We start from the raw sequence: 18,339 nt of genomic DNA on the forward strand, positions 1-18,339 counted from the left end.
TATATTTATACGTAGATTCAGTTGTATCTGTGGGACGCTTTTTAGTGTGCAGTAACTTCTCTGCCTGACATCATTACACTAGTAGTAATGTCACAGAACTGTTTGTGCAGCTCCTATTGCTAATAATGTATTTAGCTCCTTGACATGGTGTTATAGTACTGTATATGATCCCTGGTATTGTGCTATAGTATTTGATCCCCCTGGTACGGTGCTGCTATAGCATATTGGCCCTTATTCTGGTCGGTGCGGATATATCCGCGTGCGTTCGGCCCGCCGATGTTTTGTGTCTGCGCATGTGCAGAGGCGTCTCTGCGCATGTGCGAGCGGGGCGTACGGCCAAATCCCGCATGATATGTGAACACTCCGAACAGGGGGTGGAGAGGGGCGTGAAGGGCTATTTGGGCTCATTTCCATATGCATACGCCCCGCGGTTCATCGGCGTCCCCATGCAAACGCTGGGCGTACGTATGGTAATGCGGCCGTGACGCACGTATAGGGGGTGGACATATGACATCGCCGGATGTCAGCTGCCCGCCCAGATCCCGGCCTTTGCACGGAAAAATGTCCGTGTGGTCTGAGGTTGCGGGAGCTGGTGGAGCACTCGGTCCTCCATTCGATGGTCTGCGACCATCGAATGATGGGGGAGGTTCCCTTAGATGGAGGAGGCGTATTCCGTGAAAAATACACGTGCGGTCCGTTTGGCCAGCTTCTTACCGCGTACGGACGGAGTTGGCGATCCGTATGGAAGGCGGGGTTTCGCACGCACGGTCCTGGCCGCATAATCGGATCCGGCCGCACCGATCAGAATAAGGGCCATTGTCTCTGGCATGGCATGGTGCTATAGGATATGATCCCTGGCATGGTGCTATAGGATATGATCCCTGGCATGGTGCTATAGGATATGATCCCTGACATGGTGCTATAGGATATGATCTCTGACATGGTGCTATAGGATATGATCCCTGACATGGTGCTATAGGATATGATCCCTGACATGGTGCTATACTATAGTATATGATCCCTGGCATGGTGCTATAGGATATGATCCCTGACATGGTGCTATACTATAGGATATGATCCCTGCCATGGTGCTATTGTATATGATCCCTGACATGTTGCTATAGGATATGATCCCTGGCATGGTGCTATAGTATATGATCCCTGACATGGTGCTATAGGATATGATCCCTGGCATGGTGCTATAGGATATGACCTTTGGCATGGTGCTATAGGATATGATCCCTGGCATGGTGCTATAGTATATGATCCCTGGCATGGTGCTATAGGATATGATCCCTGACATGGTGCTATAGGATATGATCCCTGACATGGTGCTATAGTATATGATCCCTGGCATGGTGCTATAGTATATGATCCCTGGCATGGTGCTATAGTATATGATCCCTGCCATGGTGCTATAGGATATGATCCCTGCCATGGTACTATAGTATATGATCCCTGACATGGTGCTATAGTATATGATACCTGGCATGGTGCTATAGTATATGATCCCTGACATGGTGCTATAGGATATGATCCCTGGCATGGTGCTATAGTATATGATACCTGACATGATGCTATAGTATATGATCCCTGGCATGGTGCTATAGTATATGATCCCTGGCATGGTGCTATAGGATATGATCCCTGGCATGGTGCTATAGGATATGACCTTTGGCATGGTGCTATACTATAGTATATGATCCCTGGCATGGTGCTATAGTATATGATCCCTGACATGGTGCTATAGGATATGACCCCTGACATGGTGCTATAGTATATGATCGCTAACATGGTGCTATAGTATATGATCCCTGGCATGGTGCTATAGGATATGATCGCTAACATGGTGCTATGATCCCTGGCATGGTGCTATAGGATATGACCCCTGACATGGTGCTATAGTATATGATACCTGGCATGGTGCTATAGGATATGATCCCTGGCATGGTGCTATAGGATATGATCCCTGGCATGGTGCTATAGTATATGATCCCTGGCATGGTGCTATAGGATATGATCCCTGACATGGTGCTATAGTATATGATCCCTGACATGGTGCTATAGTATATGATCCCTGGCATGGTGCTATAGTATATGATCCCTGGCATGGTGCTATAGTATATGATCCCTGGCATGGTGCTATAGTATATGATACCTGACATGATGCTATAGTATATGATCCCTGGCATGGTGCTATAGGATATGATCCCTGGCATGGTGCTATAAGATATGACCTTTGGCATGGTGCTATAGGATATGATCCCTGGCATGGTGCTATAGGATATGACCTTTGGCATGGTGCTATACTATAGTATATGATACCTGGCATGGTGCTATAGTATATGATCCCTGGCATGGTGCTATAGTATATTATCCCTGACATGGTGCTATAGTATATGATACCTGGCCTGGGGCCTAATTTAGCAGGGATTACTAACCAGAGAATTCGCAGTGTACAGCGGGCAAGTTGCTGTCCAGACAGGAAGAAAAGACTACCCCTGCAAAATATGGAGTGTAATGCAAACAGCGATATTTGTGCAGATCTTTTTCGCAAAAACCGAACCATCGAACAGTTTTTTATCTGCGCCAGTCTAGGGCTTCCACTAATCTCCTCAAGTATCAGGCCGGAAGGGGTCATTACTGACGTCAGAGATCCACACGAAAAAAGCATGGGCATGCCTATGTTTTACAAACACACCCAGAAGCCATGTTTCCACCCCAAAACACTGACTTCATGTCAATCAAACTTTCGATATTGGATATTTTTTCATTATTTGGTCCCTTGCTATGCGAATAAGCTCGATTTGTGGATTCTTTGATCCATTCTGAATTCGAGCTATGGTGCTAGGGTGGCGATACTGCTTACAGATGAAATAAAGACGGGAATGGTGTCTTTCTGTTATAGAAGTGAAAGGTGAATTGGAATTATCGCAGGAGAACAATGCTGTCTGCCTGGACCTGCTGTCACCTCAGGACACTGTACACCAGGGATCATGCTAATAATTTCAGGTATGCACATTGTTCTGTGGCTACATATACACAAACACTAGATTAAAAAAGATTTTTTTGATTCAGTATTCAATGTACACATCTTTATTATTTCATTTATTAAAAATTACTTATATTGCGCTTCACAAATGGGAATAAAACAGTAACAAAACATGACAGGGCAATAACAGACAAAAGTGGAAAGAGACCCCTGCCCACACGCTCAGAATCTGAAACTGGTGTATTCAAACCAGTCAAACCAGTTTCCGGTGGTCTAGTCTCCGCCCGTGGCGGCATCAGCCTATTCTTCTTGGGGGAACAGGTTGTTAGGTCGACAGTGTCTAGGTAGACAACCAAAAGGTTAACCACTATTCGTCGGCAAAAGGTTGACACATGAAAAAGATCAACATGGTCAAAAGGTCGACACATGCACAGGGTGGACACAAATAAAGGTTGACAGGAAATAGGTTTACATTAGTTTTGAAAAAATGTTGGGGTGTCTACATGTCGATATGGGCACTATTATATTCTCCCTCTTTGCCCATGGGAATGTTAAAGTAGGAACAAGTCAATAAATAAAAAAAATCATGAAAAACTCATGTCAAGTTTTTTACATGTCAAACTTTTGCTTGTGTCGAACTTTTGACCATGTTGAACTAATGCATGGTGACCCTTTTCATGTGTCCACCTTTGGACTGTCAACAGTGGTCAAGCTTTTGACTGTCTAACTAGACACTGTTGACCTACTGTTGAACTCCTCCCCCTCTGGGTACTTGTGGTCACATGAGGATCGGTTCTGGCGCAGGTATCTGAGGATCACTGTTCCATGAGTATTTCTCCCCCTGACACCCCGACCCCTAACATTCCCGCCGGCTTACTCTAAACCTCCACTAGCAGCCTGTCGGGTAAAAAAGAGGGGTGCACTGGCGGTATAGCCCGAGACTCTTTTTCCCTCTTATTTTCCCCTCAAAGTCTTATGTGAGTTACTGGTTTTTACATCATTATTTTCAATAGTATTTTTTTATTATTATTGTGAAAAAATGAGAAAATTATATGATATGGATTTAATCTATAAAAAGGAGCATTCAAAATTCTCAGTACATACAATTAATGGTTGGGCTCAATCTGTATAAGGGTGATGACTTTATTACAAGGCCTGTTACATCCAATTCGCTATGAATGCTGCTGGACCTATAAACAAAATCAAAGTTCAGTTTACCTGGCAACCAGCAGCAGGTGAGCGGCCAGAAGTAAGATAATGTCTAACTTAGGTTTGTTTCTTTTTCATTATACAAATCCTGTATAAAAGAATGTGTCACTGATAACAGACTCTGGGGCCGATTCTAATCCATCCGGTTCCCGCCGGTTTCATACCGGGGACTGATGGTTCTCTGCATATTCTCATATGTGCAGGGCTTCTGCGCGGGCACCTTTGCCGACCTGCACAGGAGGGGGCACGGTGGCGGCAGCAGGACAGGGGGGGTGGCGGCAGCAGGACATGGGAACACCCAGCATTTCATGGGCGTTCCCATGTAAATGAGGCCTTCACTGACTTCTAATTACGAGTCCAGGAGAAATCATTGGATGGTTGGAGACCATCGAATGATTTCTGATGCTGCTGGACATGCTAGGGGATACGGAGGGAGGGGGCGTGTATTTGCCGGGGTGGCCTCTCTGGGACTCGGTAAGCTGCGAGCTTCGCTCTACAGCTGGTATGGAAGAATTCACTCACAATCACAAGATATCAGAAATAAAACACATTTATTAAGTATGACAAGTCCATATTCTAATAATAACTACTAATATCTATTACACATATCAATATAGATATAGACATCATGGTGGGAATCAGAAAGTGGAGATTTGGGGGCCGATTCTGGTTCACTCGTAGTGAACCGAAATTGGCCCCTGCCCCGATGGTCGGGGTTTGCACAGGCGGATTTCTGCACAGGCGCAAACCCTGACTGCAATTTGCACTGTCGCCGGGGCCGTTCACCCGGTGTGAGCCGGGGGCATGGGGCAACGGACTCAGGGCATCCCCATGAAAACGCTTGGAATTCCCATGGAGTTGCGGGTGGGACCTGCTGTGCCAGTGGCGCCCCGTGTCTTTTATCCCCGTCCTGCAATATAAGTCAGTCTCCACTGACTTGTATTTGCGAAGGCAGGGGAAATCGTTCGATGGTCGCCGACCATCGAATGATTTCCCCTGTTGTAGGGACATGCGAGGGGATGTGTCTTTGCATGGTTGCGATGGGGAAATGGTGGCAGGGGGGGCATGCATTCGCCGGGGTGGCGGAGCGGCGTTACATGGACTCAGTAAGCTGTGAGTTTTGCAGCTTACCGAGTCAACCTGAATCACCCCCTGCTGAGAATTCTCCTGTTCTTTTACAGCGGCAATCATTTACACTGCTGGTTTGAAGGAAACTGGAGAATTCCCACCAAATCTCTCACTTTCCGATTCTCACGCCCTATTACATCCCCTCTTCATGTGACAAGGTGGATCAGTTGTAGAGTAGGCAATCCTCCATGGAGATAAATGAAGTAGATATATCAAAAGGTCATACCACTTTTGTACAGTGTCCACAGGATAAGCAAAGTCAATATGTAGGGTTTTTTTTTTTTAGGGTTTCATCCCTTTTACTGTTTACCTACTCCTGATAGCATCGTAGGCAGAAAGATCTCTATCATGGGAGCCTGTGCAGTGTCTAAATGATGCTTCCTGGCTGCGAGCCTTGGGTTGTGGAGCTCTGTGTGCGGTCGGAGTGGCCACTCTACCACTATGGCGACTGCTAGTTATTATTATAATTTTATTTATAAGGCGCCACAAGTGTTTCGCAGCGCCGTACAAAGGAACAATACAGGGAGACAAAACTTGGCATAACATTGAATAAATAACAAAAATACAGTACAAATAAAGAGCGCCACAGTTCAATACACATTACAGCTTAAATGTAAGTAGTGAGGACCCAATCAACATACAACTAGAGGCTTGAGGCCAATGATGGAGAGGAGTATGCAGACGAAGATGGTCACTGAGTGTTGGAGTAAAGGAGAGCTGTGAGTGAAATGTGAAGAGAAGTGGGCTTTGACAACAGGAGGGAAGAGGGCCCTACTCGGAGGAGCTTACAATCTAGTAGGAAGGGGAGACAGACAGATTACAAGAGGTGCAAGCGAGGGGGTGGTGGTTAGATAGCAGGATGTAAACAGGAAACAGGCAAGGGGTCGGAGAACCAGCTGGTTTATGCAGTGGAAGGGTATGCTTTGATGAATAGGTGAGTTTTCAGTGCCCGTTTGAAGCTTTGCAAGGTCGGGGAGAGTCTAATGGAGCGAGGGAGTGCGTTCCACTGAAGGGGTGCAGCACGGGCAAAGTCCTGTACTCTAGCATGGGAAGCAGTGATCAGGATGGAGGAGAGACGACAGTCGTCAGCTGACCGTAGAGGGCGGGAGGGTGTATGAATGGAGATGAGGTTAGAGATATATGGAGCAATGGAATTAGAGATGGTCCTGTATGTGAGTGTGAGGTGTTTGAAGAGGATTCTGTAGGGGAATGGAAGCCAGTGCAGATTTTGTTGAAGGGGAGTAGCAGAATTAGAGCGGCGGGAGAGGAAGATAAGCCTGGCTGCAGCATTGAGGACAGATTGGAGAGGAGCTAGTTGGGATTGAGCAAGGCCGGTAAGAAGAGCATTACAGTAGTCAAGCCGTGAGATGACCAATGAGTGGATGATCAGCTTAGTTGCACTCTGTGAGAGAAAGGGCCTGATGCGAGCAATGTTGCGTAACTGGAACCGGCAAGAATGGGCTAGGGCTTGGATGTGGGGTGCAAAGGAGAGGGAGGAGTCAAGAGTGACACCCAGGCAGCGGAGTTGGGGAACAGGGGAGATGATGGTGTTGTTAACAGTGATAGAGATATTAGTAGGGGGCATAGCTCTGGGTGGGGGAAAGATAATAAGTTCGGTTTTGTCCATATTCAGCTTCAGAAATCGCTCAGACATCCAGGTAGAGATGGCAGCGAGGCAGTTGGAAACTTGAGAGAAAACAGTGGGGGACAGATCAGGAGAGGAGAGGTAGATTTTGGTGTCATCTGCATAGAGGTGATATTGGAAGCCAAAGGAGTTAATGAGTGCACCCAGAGAGGAGGTGTACAGAGAGAACAGAATGGGGCCAAGGACGGAACCCTGAGGGACCCCGACAGGAAGGATAGAAGGTGGTGAGGTAGAGCCAGAGGCAGAGACTGAGAAGGAACGGTTGAAGAGATAAGAGGAAAACCAGTTGAAGACTGTGCCAGAGAGGCCAATGTTTTGGAGTGTGTGGAGGAGGAGAGGGTGATCCACAGTGTCAAAGGCAGCAGATAGGTCCAAAAGGATAAGCAGGGAGAAGTGACCCTTGGATTTGGCTGACAGCAGGTCATTGGTGACTTTCACTAGGGCAGTCTCAGTGGAATGAAGTGGGCGAAAGCCAGATTGAAGGGGATCTAGGATGGAGTGGTCAGACAGGTAGCTGGTGAGACGCCTGTAAACCAGCCGTTCTAGTATTTTAGAGGCAAATGGGAGAAGAGAGATAGGGCGGTAGCTTGTGGGAGATAAAGGGTCCAGGTTAGGTTTTTTAAGAATAGGCGAGACCAGAGCGTGTTTGAAGGGTGAGGGAAAGATGCCAGTAGAAAGAGATAGGTTAAAGAGGTGAGCAAGGTGGGAGCAGCCAGTGGGGGAGAGGGAACTGAGGAGACGGGAGGGGAGAGGGTCCAAGGGACAGGTAGAGGGGGGAGAGGATGAGATGAGGGAGTGGACTTCCTCAGCTGTAGTAGGGCAGAAGGATGACAGAGTGGGGTAGTTGGTAGGGGAGGATGATTGGGGTGGGTGGGCAGCAGAGGGGGTATGGAAGGAGATATCATGTCGGATAACCTCAATTTTAGAGAGGAAGAAGGAGGCAAAGTCAGTGGCAGTGAGGGATGAAGGGAGGAGGGGTGGTGCAGGGCGAAGTAGAGTGTTGAAAGTTTCAAAGAGACGTTGGGGATTGGAGGAATGGGAAGAGATGAGAGATTTGAAGAAAGATTGTTTGGTATAGGAGAGAGCAGCGCTGTAGGAGGAGAGAATAAACTTGAAATGGAGGAAGTCTTCCAGAGAGTGAGATTTCCTCCAGAGGCGTTCAGCAGAGCGTGCACATTTTTGCAAGAATCGAGTTATTTTGTTGTGCCAGGGTTGTGGTTTAGAGCGTCGAAGGGGAACAGTGTGGAGGGGGGCTACAGAGTCGAGAGCAGAGGTGAGAGAAGAGTAATAGAAAGAGGCAGCCTGGTTGGGGCAAGTCATGGTTGAGAGAGGAGAGAGTAAAGTCTCCAGGGAAGACAGGACAGTGGGGTCAAGAGACCCGAGGTTACGTCTGGTGACTGTGGGTCTGGGCAATGAGGGGAGAGGGGAGGATGAGAGGGTGAAAGAGAGCAGATTGTGGTCAGAGAGTAGGAAGGAAGAATTAGAGAAATCAGAGAGATTACAATGGTGGGTGAAGACTAGGTCAAGGGAGTGTCAGAGATTATGAGTGGGGGTAGAGGTCCATTGAGAAAGTCCAAAGGAGGTGGTAAGGTCAAGAAGGTTAGAGGAGGCAGCATTATTGATGTCAACAGGAATGTTAAAGTCACCGAGGATGATAGAGGGGAGGTCAAAGGCGAGAAAGTGTGGAAGCCACGCAGCAAAGTTATCAAGGAAAGGGGAGCAGGGGCCAGGGGGGCGGTAGATTACAGCCACAAGGAGGTGAATGGGGTAGAAGAGGCGGATAGTGTGTACCTCAAAGGTGGAGAATGTGAGGGAGGGCTCAGGTGGGATGGCGCGGAAGGTGCAGTTGGGGGTGAGGAGGATGCCCACTCCTCCACCCTGGCGGCCATCCGGTCTGACCGAGTGTGTGAAGGAGAGGCCTCCATAAGAGAGGGCAGCAGGGGAGGTAGTGTCAGATGCGGACAGCCAGGTTTCAGTGATGGCAAGAAGGTTAAAAAAGTGGGAGATAAAGAGGTCGTGGATAGTTGGGAGCTTGTTGCAGACTGATCTAGCATTCCAGAGAGCACAGGAGAAAGGAAGGGAGGGGACAGGTGAGATAGTAATTAGGTTGTGTGGGTTGTGGGTGCGTGTGAAAGGTGTGGAGGTTGAGAGGGGGTGAGACCTGACAGCAAGGACTAGTATGGGACTGGATCTAGGAGCCATATTTCTGTGTAAAGTTGATCAGAGTAGTGATATAGAATGAGGTTGGAGTGGCCTAGAATGAGTAGTGAGAAGGTGATATACTGGAAGCGTGGAGAGCCTACAGGAAGTATAGTTAATGTATAAGTGAGACAGAGGCAGTGTGTGACAGCATTTAGTTCAGCATGGAGATCAGTGTCCAGGTTGTGCAGACTGTAGGTGATGATGAGGCAGGTAACTCACTGCAGTATGTTGATTGCTGGGGTTGCAGATGGAGGGCAAAGTGTTCTAGTGTGCTAGTGAGAGTGGCCTCATCTATCATCTAGTGCTATAGTGATAATACATTTTGATTTTGCATAAAAGTGTACATACAGTAGCATATCACAGCCTCCTGGTAATATATCATATTTCTTGCTATAGACTCCTGCAGAGGCTGTCTTCTGTTGCTACCTCAGCTGCGAGTCGCTCCTATGCAAGTCACACTGATGGGGTATGTATTCCAATGTTACATGTGATCCCTGATGTGCGGTGATGTCAGTTGCTGGGGAGGCACTGGCTAGTATCACTGGTTGACACATTATTCCTCAACAACAAAGACCACTTATTGCTCATCTACAGGTGTGTCACACACTCTATCACGTGACACCTGAACCATCAAAATGCAGTGTTGTAAATGTGGAGCAGTAGCTCTCACAAAACAAATTCTTAGCTAATTAAATATAAAATATATATGCACTTTAAAACCACAGTCAACATATAAATAACTTGAATACAGTATATATGTAAAATGTGTGCCAGTGTCCTCATATCTATGGACCTAAGTATATATACATACATATATTGATATATACATATAGCTATATACTAATATATTAATATTTCTTTAAATTTTTCAGGCCGATAAAGCTGTACTAATCACAGGATGTGATTCAGGATTTGGATTTTCGTTCGCTAAGCACTTACACAGCAAAGGGTTTACTGTGTTTGCTGGATGTCTGTTCAAGGTATGCGAATATCATTTTAAGATCTGTCTACTGAGCTACAGTCTTCCTAGCCAAGTGCTGATCTACTGTTGCCCTAGCCAAGTGCTGATCTACTGTTGCCCTAGCCAAGTATCAGGCTATTGTTGCCCTAGCCAAGTACCGAGCTACTGTTGCCCTAGCCAAGTGCCAAGCTACTATTGCCCTAGCCAAGTGCCGAGCTACTGTTGCCCTAGCCAAGTGCCGAGCTACTGTTGCCCTAGCCAAGTGCAGATCTACTGTTGCCCTAGCCAAGTACCAAGCTACTGTTGCCCATGCCAAATACCGAGCTACTGTTGCCCTAGCCAAGTACCGAGCTACTGTTGCCCATGCCAAATACCGAGCTACTGTTGCCCTAGCCAAGTACTGAGCTACTGTTGCCCTAGCCAAGTACCGAGCTACTGTTGCCCTAGCCAAGTATCGAGCTATTGTTGCCCTAGCCAAGTTCCGAGCTACTGTTGCCCTAGCCAAGTACCGAGCTACTGTTGCCCTAGCCAAGTACAGAGCTACTGTTGCCCTAGCCGAGTGCCGATCTACTGTTGCCCTAGCCGAGAACCGAGCTACTGTTGCCCTAGCCGAGTACCGAGCTACTGTTGCCCTAGCCGAGTACCGAGCTACTGTTGCCCTAGCCAAGTACCGAGCTACTGTTGCACTAGCCAAGTGCCGATCTACTGTTGCCCTAGCCAAGTGCCAAGCTACTGTTGCCCTAGCCAAGTACCAAGCTACTGTTGCCCTAGCCAAGTGCCGAGCTACTGTTGCCCTAGCCAAGTACCGAGCTACTGTTGCCCTAGCTGAGTGCCGAGCTACTGTTGCCCTAGCAGAGTGCCGATCTACTGTTGCCCTAGCCAAGTACTGAGCTACTGTTGCCCTAGCCAAGTGCTGATCTACTGTTGCCCTAGCCAAGTGCTGATCTACTGCTGCCCTAGCCAAGTACCGGGCTACTGTTGCCCTAGCCAAGTACCGAGCTACTGTTGCCCTAGCCAAGTGCCAAGCTACTATTGCCCTAGCCAAGTGCCGAGCTACTGTTGTCCTAGCCAAGTGCCGAGCTACTGTTGCCCTAGCCAAGTGCAGATCTACTGTTGCCCTAGCCAAGTACCAAGCTACTGTTGCCCATGCCAAATACCGAGCTACTGTTGCCCTAGCCAAGTACCGAGCTACTGTTGCCCATGCCAAATACCGAGCTACTGTTGCACTAGCCAAGTACCGAGCTACTGTTGCACTAGCCAAGTGCCGATCTACTGTTGCCCTAGCCAAGTGCCAAGCTACTGTTGCCCTAGCCAAGTACCAAGCTACTGTTGCCCTAGCCAAGTGCCGAGCTACTGTTGCCCTAGCCAAGTACCGAGCTACTGTTGCCCTAGCTGAGTGCCGAGCTACTGTTGCCCTAGCAGAGTGCCGATCTACTGTTGCCCTAGCAGAGTGCCGATCTACTGTTGCCCTAGCCAAGTGCTGATCTACTGTTGCCCTAGCCAAGTGCTGATCTATTGTTGCCCTAGCCAAGTGCTGATCTACTGTTGCCCTAGCCAAGTACCGGGCTACTGTTGCCCTAGCCAAGTACCGAGCTACTGTTGCCCTAGCCAAGTGCCAAGCTACTATTGCCCTAGCCAAGTGCCGAGCTACTGTTGCCCTAGCCAAGTGCAGATCTACTGTTGCCCTAGCCAAGTGCAGATCTACTGTTGCCCTAGCCAAGTGCAGATCTACTGTTGCCCTAGCCAAGTACCAAGCTACTGTTGCCCATGCCAAATACCGAGCTACTGTTGCCCTAGCCAAGTACCGAGCTACTGTTGCTCTAGCCGAGTACCGAGCTACTGTTGCCCTAGCCGAGTACCGAGCCACTGTTGCCCTAGCAAAGAACCGAGCTACTGTTGCACTAGCCAAGTGCCAAGCTACTGTTGCCCTAGCCAAGTACCAAGCTACTGTTGCCCTAGCCAAGTGCCGAGCTACTGTTGCCCTAGCCAAGTACCGAGCTACTGTTGCCCTAGCTGAGTGCCGAGCTACTGTTGCCCTAGCAGAGTGCCTATCTACTGTTGCCCTAGCCAAGTTCCGATCTACTGTTGCTCTAGCCAAGTACCAAGCTACTGTTGCCCTAGCCAAGCACCGAGCTACTGTTGCCCTAGTCAAGCACCGAGCTACTGTTGCCCTAGTCAAGCACCGAGCTACTGTTGCCCTAGTCAAGCACCGAGCTACTGTTGCCCTAGTCAAGTACTGAGCTGCTGTTGCCCTAGCTAAGTACTGAGCTACTGTTGACCAAGCCAAGTACCGAGCTACTTTTGCCCTTGCCAAGTACCGAGCTACTGTTGCCCTAGCCAAGCGCTGAGCTACTGTTGCCCTAGCCAAGTACCGAGCTACTGTTGCCCTAGCCAAGCGCTGAGCTACTGTTGCCCTAGCCAAGTGCTGATCTACTGTTGCCCTAGCCAAGTACTGAGCTACTGTTGCCCTAGCCAAGTACTGAGCTACTGTTGCCCTAGCCAAGTACTGAGCTACTGTTGTATATAAAAGATATGCATACAGATATATCTAACATACGTGCCAGCATGGACAGGGACACCCAGGCTCTGGGGTACAAAAATGAGCTCAAGCTGTCTTCGCAAAGTATACGTGCAGATTTTTTTATTATGAGCTAGCCAGATATATAGCAAATAGTAGTATTATTGAACGCCAACCAAAACTAAGGGGGTTATTTAGAACTGATCACACGACTGCCAATTTTGCAGGCCGAGCGATAATCAAGTGACTGCACATGCGTGCACATTTGCAACCTCTTTACAACCTCTTGCCTTTTGTTTTCTCTATCTAATTCTGTTAATTGCAGGTAGTAAGTCTGTAATCTATTATATGCAGTATCAGTGATGGCCAAACTGGTCCTCTAGCAGTCCATGTTAGCAAAATGCATTTGCATAATTTACATTGTAGCAGATTGTAATTAATACCCTTGTGTTGCCATATAAATAATAGGACAAGGGAGATGCCGGTGTGCAGCAGCTGGACAGTATGAAGAGCGATAGGATGAAAACCATACAGTTGAATGTTGTGAAGCCAGAAGAGGTGGACAAGGCTTTGGAAACTATTAAAGAGAATTTGAAAGATCCAGAAAAGGGTGAGTCCATATTTCCATTACAGTATGCTGCATATTCTTAACACTGCAAAGCAAAAGATAAACACAACGGCATCAGGGATGTATGTTCTTATTCCAGGGATGTATGCTATTTGTCTTCTGAGGTATTCTTTAGGTTCCCACTGTCCCATAGAGTCTATTTTATGAATTACAGTTTCTCTTATTGGGGCTTGCGAAAGGCACTTGAATGACACTTGCTACTATTCATGAGAAAGCTCTCACTCAGTGATGCTAACCTTTTCAGCTTGGTATGTCGAAAATCGTAAAAAAGTGTAGCCTTCCTTGAGTCGCGAGTCACTACAAAAAATATCAATAATAATAATACATATGCCACACACTGTGATGCTCCATTATACATATGCCACACACCGTGATGCCCATTATACATATGCCACACTGTGATAGATACGGATAGAGATACCAGCAGCCAGAGGATAAGGAGCTGCCTATGCTTTGTTGGGGAACATTTATCAAAGCATGGGGGAGGGGAGGAATCATTAAATATATTTCACAAGGTCGGAAAAGTGAATTACACTTGATGGACAAATAGCATGTGTCTCACTTCCGATCTGATCAGACCTGGAGACCATACGTGCTGCACGTACAGTATGATCTCCAGGTTTGACTCCCTACCAGCAGCAGGGAACAAGAATTGCATTTGATACATCCCACCTGATGTATCAAGGGAATTGGGTGGGTTGCCCACCGCTCTCTGCCCATCCGCTGTCCCCGCTCTCTGCCCAGCACTTACGTGGCGTAACATGTATCAGGCATCAAAGCATGTGTTCTAATGAGTAATTGGCATTACATTGTGTGTTATATTGTGTTATGGGCTTTATGGTGTGTGGCATGATGTGTAATGGGCATTACAGCATGTGGCATAATATGTAATGGGCATTACGGTGTTTGGTATAATGTGTAATAGGCATTACAGAGTGTGGCATAAAGTTTATCTCTGTCCCCTTCCTGTTGGCGGCGCAGCTTGGTTGCTGGCTTAGCCGCTTCCCTTGAGCACTTCAGGGTGTTCACTCTCCACAACAGACGGACCTGTGTCTGCCTGTCAGTCAAAGTGCCTTGGCGTGTCACGAGTGACACGCGTGCTGTAGGTTAGCCATCACGGTTTTAACTACTTGTACCTAAAAATGGTGTGAAAGGGTGTCATGATAGAATATGTAACGTCAATTGCAAAACACACACAGAATATGTCATCTTTCTACTTTCATCAGGATTATGGGGTGTTGTTAACAATGCTGGAATATCCACGTTTGGAGAAGTTGAGTTCACCAGTATGGAGACCTACAAGGAAGTTGCTGAAGTGAATCTGTGGGGCACAGTCCGAGTTACTAAAGCCTGTCTTCCCCTCATACGCAGAGCTAAAGGTAATATTAATGATATCTACAATGCACAGTCGGCAATAATTACCTACAGTATTGACGGCTTTTGTAATTGATTAAGTAAAACCATGACGGTCTTGTAAAAACTTTATTATACAGTACTTCAACTTCTTCTGCCATTGGAATATTGTTAACGTTCAATACTACTACTAATAATATTTGCTATATATCTGGCTAGCTCAGAAAAAAAAGAATTAGAGTAGCCTATTGCCAGCACAAGATTTTTTAAGAATTAATATACTGTAGAATTAAACTAATAGACACCCATACTGGCCCTTTAACCTCTGTGGTCTCCCTGCCTCTACAGTATATACACAATATGCCAGATGACACGTGCCTGCAGTGCACATACATCAGGAAACACAGACATGGTGCAAATTCCCTTGTGGGACTGATGAGCTCCCTCACCTTAGTCTATGGGGCATATTCAAATAGTCGCAGGACTTACTGCGGGCTTGTTGCACTGTCCAGAACTATTCAATTACTGCCTGCGATAAGTGCATCCGGCAGATTTACCAAGGCTGCAGTTGAATAGTTCTGGGCCTCCTAAGGGCTTTTTGCCCTTACTGCAGCAGCTGAGAGTGTGATAGCATATAGTCCTGGGCACTTAACACTGAGTCGTTGGGTTACCATGTTAGCCACGGGTTTACCATGGAAGGAAATGGATTTATACTTCAATGCTATCCTCCCACGGCTAATTTAATATGCCCCTATTTGTCTTTGCAATTGCCACATTGTAGTCAAACATTGTTTATCCAAGGGGCTGTATTATTATATAATATATGGTATGAGAGTCCCATGTCTATTCTTTTCTGGCCCATAATCCTTATTATATATGTATTGTTACAGGCCGCGTTGTGAATGTTAGCAGTATGTTGGGTCGCATGGCAAACCCTGCTCGTTCCCCTTACTGTATTACCAAGTTTGGGGTGGAAGCATTCTCCGACTGTTTGCGCTATGAGATGCACCCGCTGGGTGTGAATGTCAGTCTGGTTGAACCTGGAAATTTCATCGCAGCCACCAGCTTGTACAGCCCAGAAAGAATAAAAGCTATTGGGGAAAAGATGTGGGCTGAGTTGCCTGAAATTGTGAAGAAGGATTATGGGAGGAAGTACTTTGATGAGAAGATTGCCAGGATGAACACATACTGCAATAGCGGCTCAACCGATACATCGCCTGTTGTTGATGCTGTCACCCATGCTCTGACTGCTGTAACTCCATACACTCGCTATCACCCCATGGATTACTACTGGTGGCTCAGGATGCAAGTCATGACACACCTGCCTGGTGCCATATCTGATAAACTTTATATTCATTAGGGACCATCCTTTGAGTGCCAGTGTAATCAAAATAACTACATATTACAACTTTACTACCTTACTTAACAGACCAATCAGAATGCTGTATTTTATCTCATGTTTTTAAATACGTAGCTCCCATATACAGTAGGGTATTATTACAGGCTTTGTCAAATACTCAAAATTGTACTTTTTCACTTTTTTCAAATCTATACTAAAGCTCAAACTGCATTTGTTACAGTGCATTCAGAAAGTATTCACAGAGCTTCAATTTTCCCCCATACTTACATACTTATGTACACGTGATTTTGCGATGCGACATCAAAGTGCGATCGCATCTTATGGTGCAAAGAGTGCCCCCTTTCAGCACCAGATGTCGCGTGCCGATGGCGGCAGAGGTCAGCGTGGTGGCAGAATTTGAAAAAAAAAATTTAAACACTGGGCGTCCCTCTGATAGGCTGAGAGAAAGCTAAGCCAATCAAAGGGCTGCCCAGTGTTTTAAACAGTGTTTTTAAATTCTGTTGCCACCGCTGCCCGCTAGCGCTCTTTCACAGCACTAAACTACCCAGGCAGACTCTGCCAGCAGTCCCTCTGGCCCCCTCTCCCCAAACCCGCCAGCGTTCCCTCCACCCCTCACCCGCGGATTGCATTCGAGCGATCGCATGTGGTTAAAAACCACATGCGATCGCTCTTATAATTCAATAGATATTATGTGCAGCACATACTATTTATCGACGCAACATTTGACCAGCGGGCCCACGCATCGTGTCGCATGGTCCCTAAAATGTGCAAACAATCATTCGATTTATCAGAGATGTGGTCGAAATCGAATGATTGTATGCAATATCTTATAACTGTATGGACTACATTCGTTTTTTATTTTGAATAAATTAGCAAAATTCAAAAAAAAAGAATAATAATAATTTTACCGTTGTCATCATGAGGTATTGTGTGTACAATTTTGAGGCTAAAATTAATTTATTCCATTTTGGAATAAGGCTGTAACATAACAAAATGTGGAAAAAGTGAGTACTTCCAATGCACTGTATATGGTAGTCTGCCTTGAGCAACAGATTGCTTTTCAAAGTAAACACGTCATATCACCCTTTTATGGGATATATCAAATTCTTTTTTTTTATAGGTGTAGCTTTATCAAAAGTAACATAACTTTTGTCAGTCTGCCTGTTTAGAAGCAAATCTACCTCATTTATATTGTTTGTATGATGCCTTAATCAGGAGTAACAGATTTTTGCATGTAAACTATATTAAGGATACAAGCAGCAAGATATGCAGAGCAGCAGAATCTGTATAGCAGAATAGGAAGACCTCCTTCCTGGCATACGCTCAGGGAATGGCAGCAGTTGCCTTTTCTTCACTTTATACTAAAACTTTTATTGTGTCAGTAAGGTTATGGGTGTCTGGATGGTGGATCTAATATAAAGTGATAAAAATTCAAAATATCAACACTAGAGGGTCAAAAGGTCAACATGGACATTAGGTCTACAGGTAACTGGTTGACATTCATTTAGGTTGACAGTTAAAAGATTGACCAGTTTAAAAGGTCAACATTTAAATGGTGGACACAGAAAAGGTCAACATGTTTTTTATAATTTATAGGCACTTGGGGGAGGATTGTTTATAAGCTGCGGGAGGGGACAGTTAGGTTTAGACACTAGGGCCCTTATTCTGATTGAGTCGGATCGCTGCGTGTTCGGTCAGATGACCAATGTATTGTTTGCGCATGTGCAGAGGCTTTTCTGCGCATATGCAAACACCGCACATGTCCGATTATGGCGTGAATTCCCTACAGAAAATGATCGGTCGGAACAATCCGAGCAGGAGGTGGAGGGGGGCGTGAAGGGCTGTTTGGGCTCATTACCATATGCGTACGCCCCACATTTCCTGGGCGTTCCCATGAAAACGCTGGGCGTACATATGGTAATCCGGGTGAGACGCACCTGTGGGGGGCGGACAGCTGACATAGGCGGATGCCAGCTGCCCGCCCATATCCCTGCTTTCGCACGGAGTAATGTCCAAGTGGTCTGGAGCACTCGGAGCTGCTTGACCGCTCGGTCCATCATTCGATGGTCGGCGACCATCAGAGGATGGGGGAGTTGTTCACATGAAACATCCACTCGCGGTCCGTTTGCTCGGCGTCTTGCCGCATTCGGACAGTGTGAGTGATCTGTTCGGTAGGCAGAGCTAAGAACACTCGGTGGTCGTCCGAAATAAATACGCATCCGTCCGAGTCAAGTAGAATAAGGGCCATGGGGTAGGGTTAGGCTAAATAAAAAGGGGAGGATCAGGTGTTGAATTTTTTTGTTTTGAATGACGGCCTTTTAAACCTGTTTACCTATTCACTGT

The 18,339-nt window shown here is 46.6% G+C and overlaps 1 protein-coding gene across 1 annotated transcript in view; it reads left to right on the plus strand.

Moving 5' to 3' along the window:
- The window catches only part of BDH1 (3-hydroxybutyrate dehydrogenase 1), a 19,623-nt gene extending 2,539 nt beyond the window's left edge, over positions 1-17,084 (plus strand). The window contains exons 2-7 of the mRNA XM_083177590.1: positions 2,909-3,012; positions 9,573-9,642; positions 10,049-10,156; positions 13,124-13,265; positions 14,510-14,662; positions 15,527-17,084. Coding sequence (XP_083033716.1) covers positions 2,945-3,012; positions 9,573-9,642; positions 10,049-10,156; positions 13,124-13,265; positions 14,510-14,662; positions 15,527-15,996 — 1,011 coding nt within the window. The 5' untranslated portion in view covers positions 2,909-2,944 and the 3' untranslated portion in view covers positions 15,997-17,084. The remainder of the gene's footprint in view (positions 1-2,908; positions 3,013-9,572; positions 9,643-10,048; positions 10,157-13,123; positions 13,266-14,509; positions 14,663-15,526) is intronic.
- Positions 17,085-18,339: the final 1,255 nt, after the last annotated feature.

Source organism: Crinia signifera, chromosome 3, assembly GCF_055691185.1.
Source record: "Crinia signifera chromosome 3, ASM5569118v1, whole genome shotgun sequence".
In the NCBI taxonomy this organism is placed as follows: domain Eukaryota; kingdom Metazoa; phylum Chordata; class Amphibia; order Anura; family Myobatrachidae; genus Crinia; species Crinia signifera.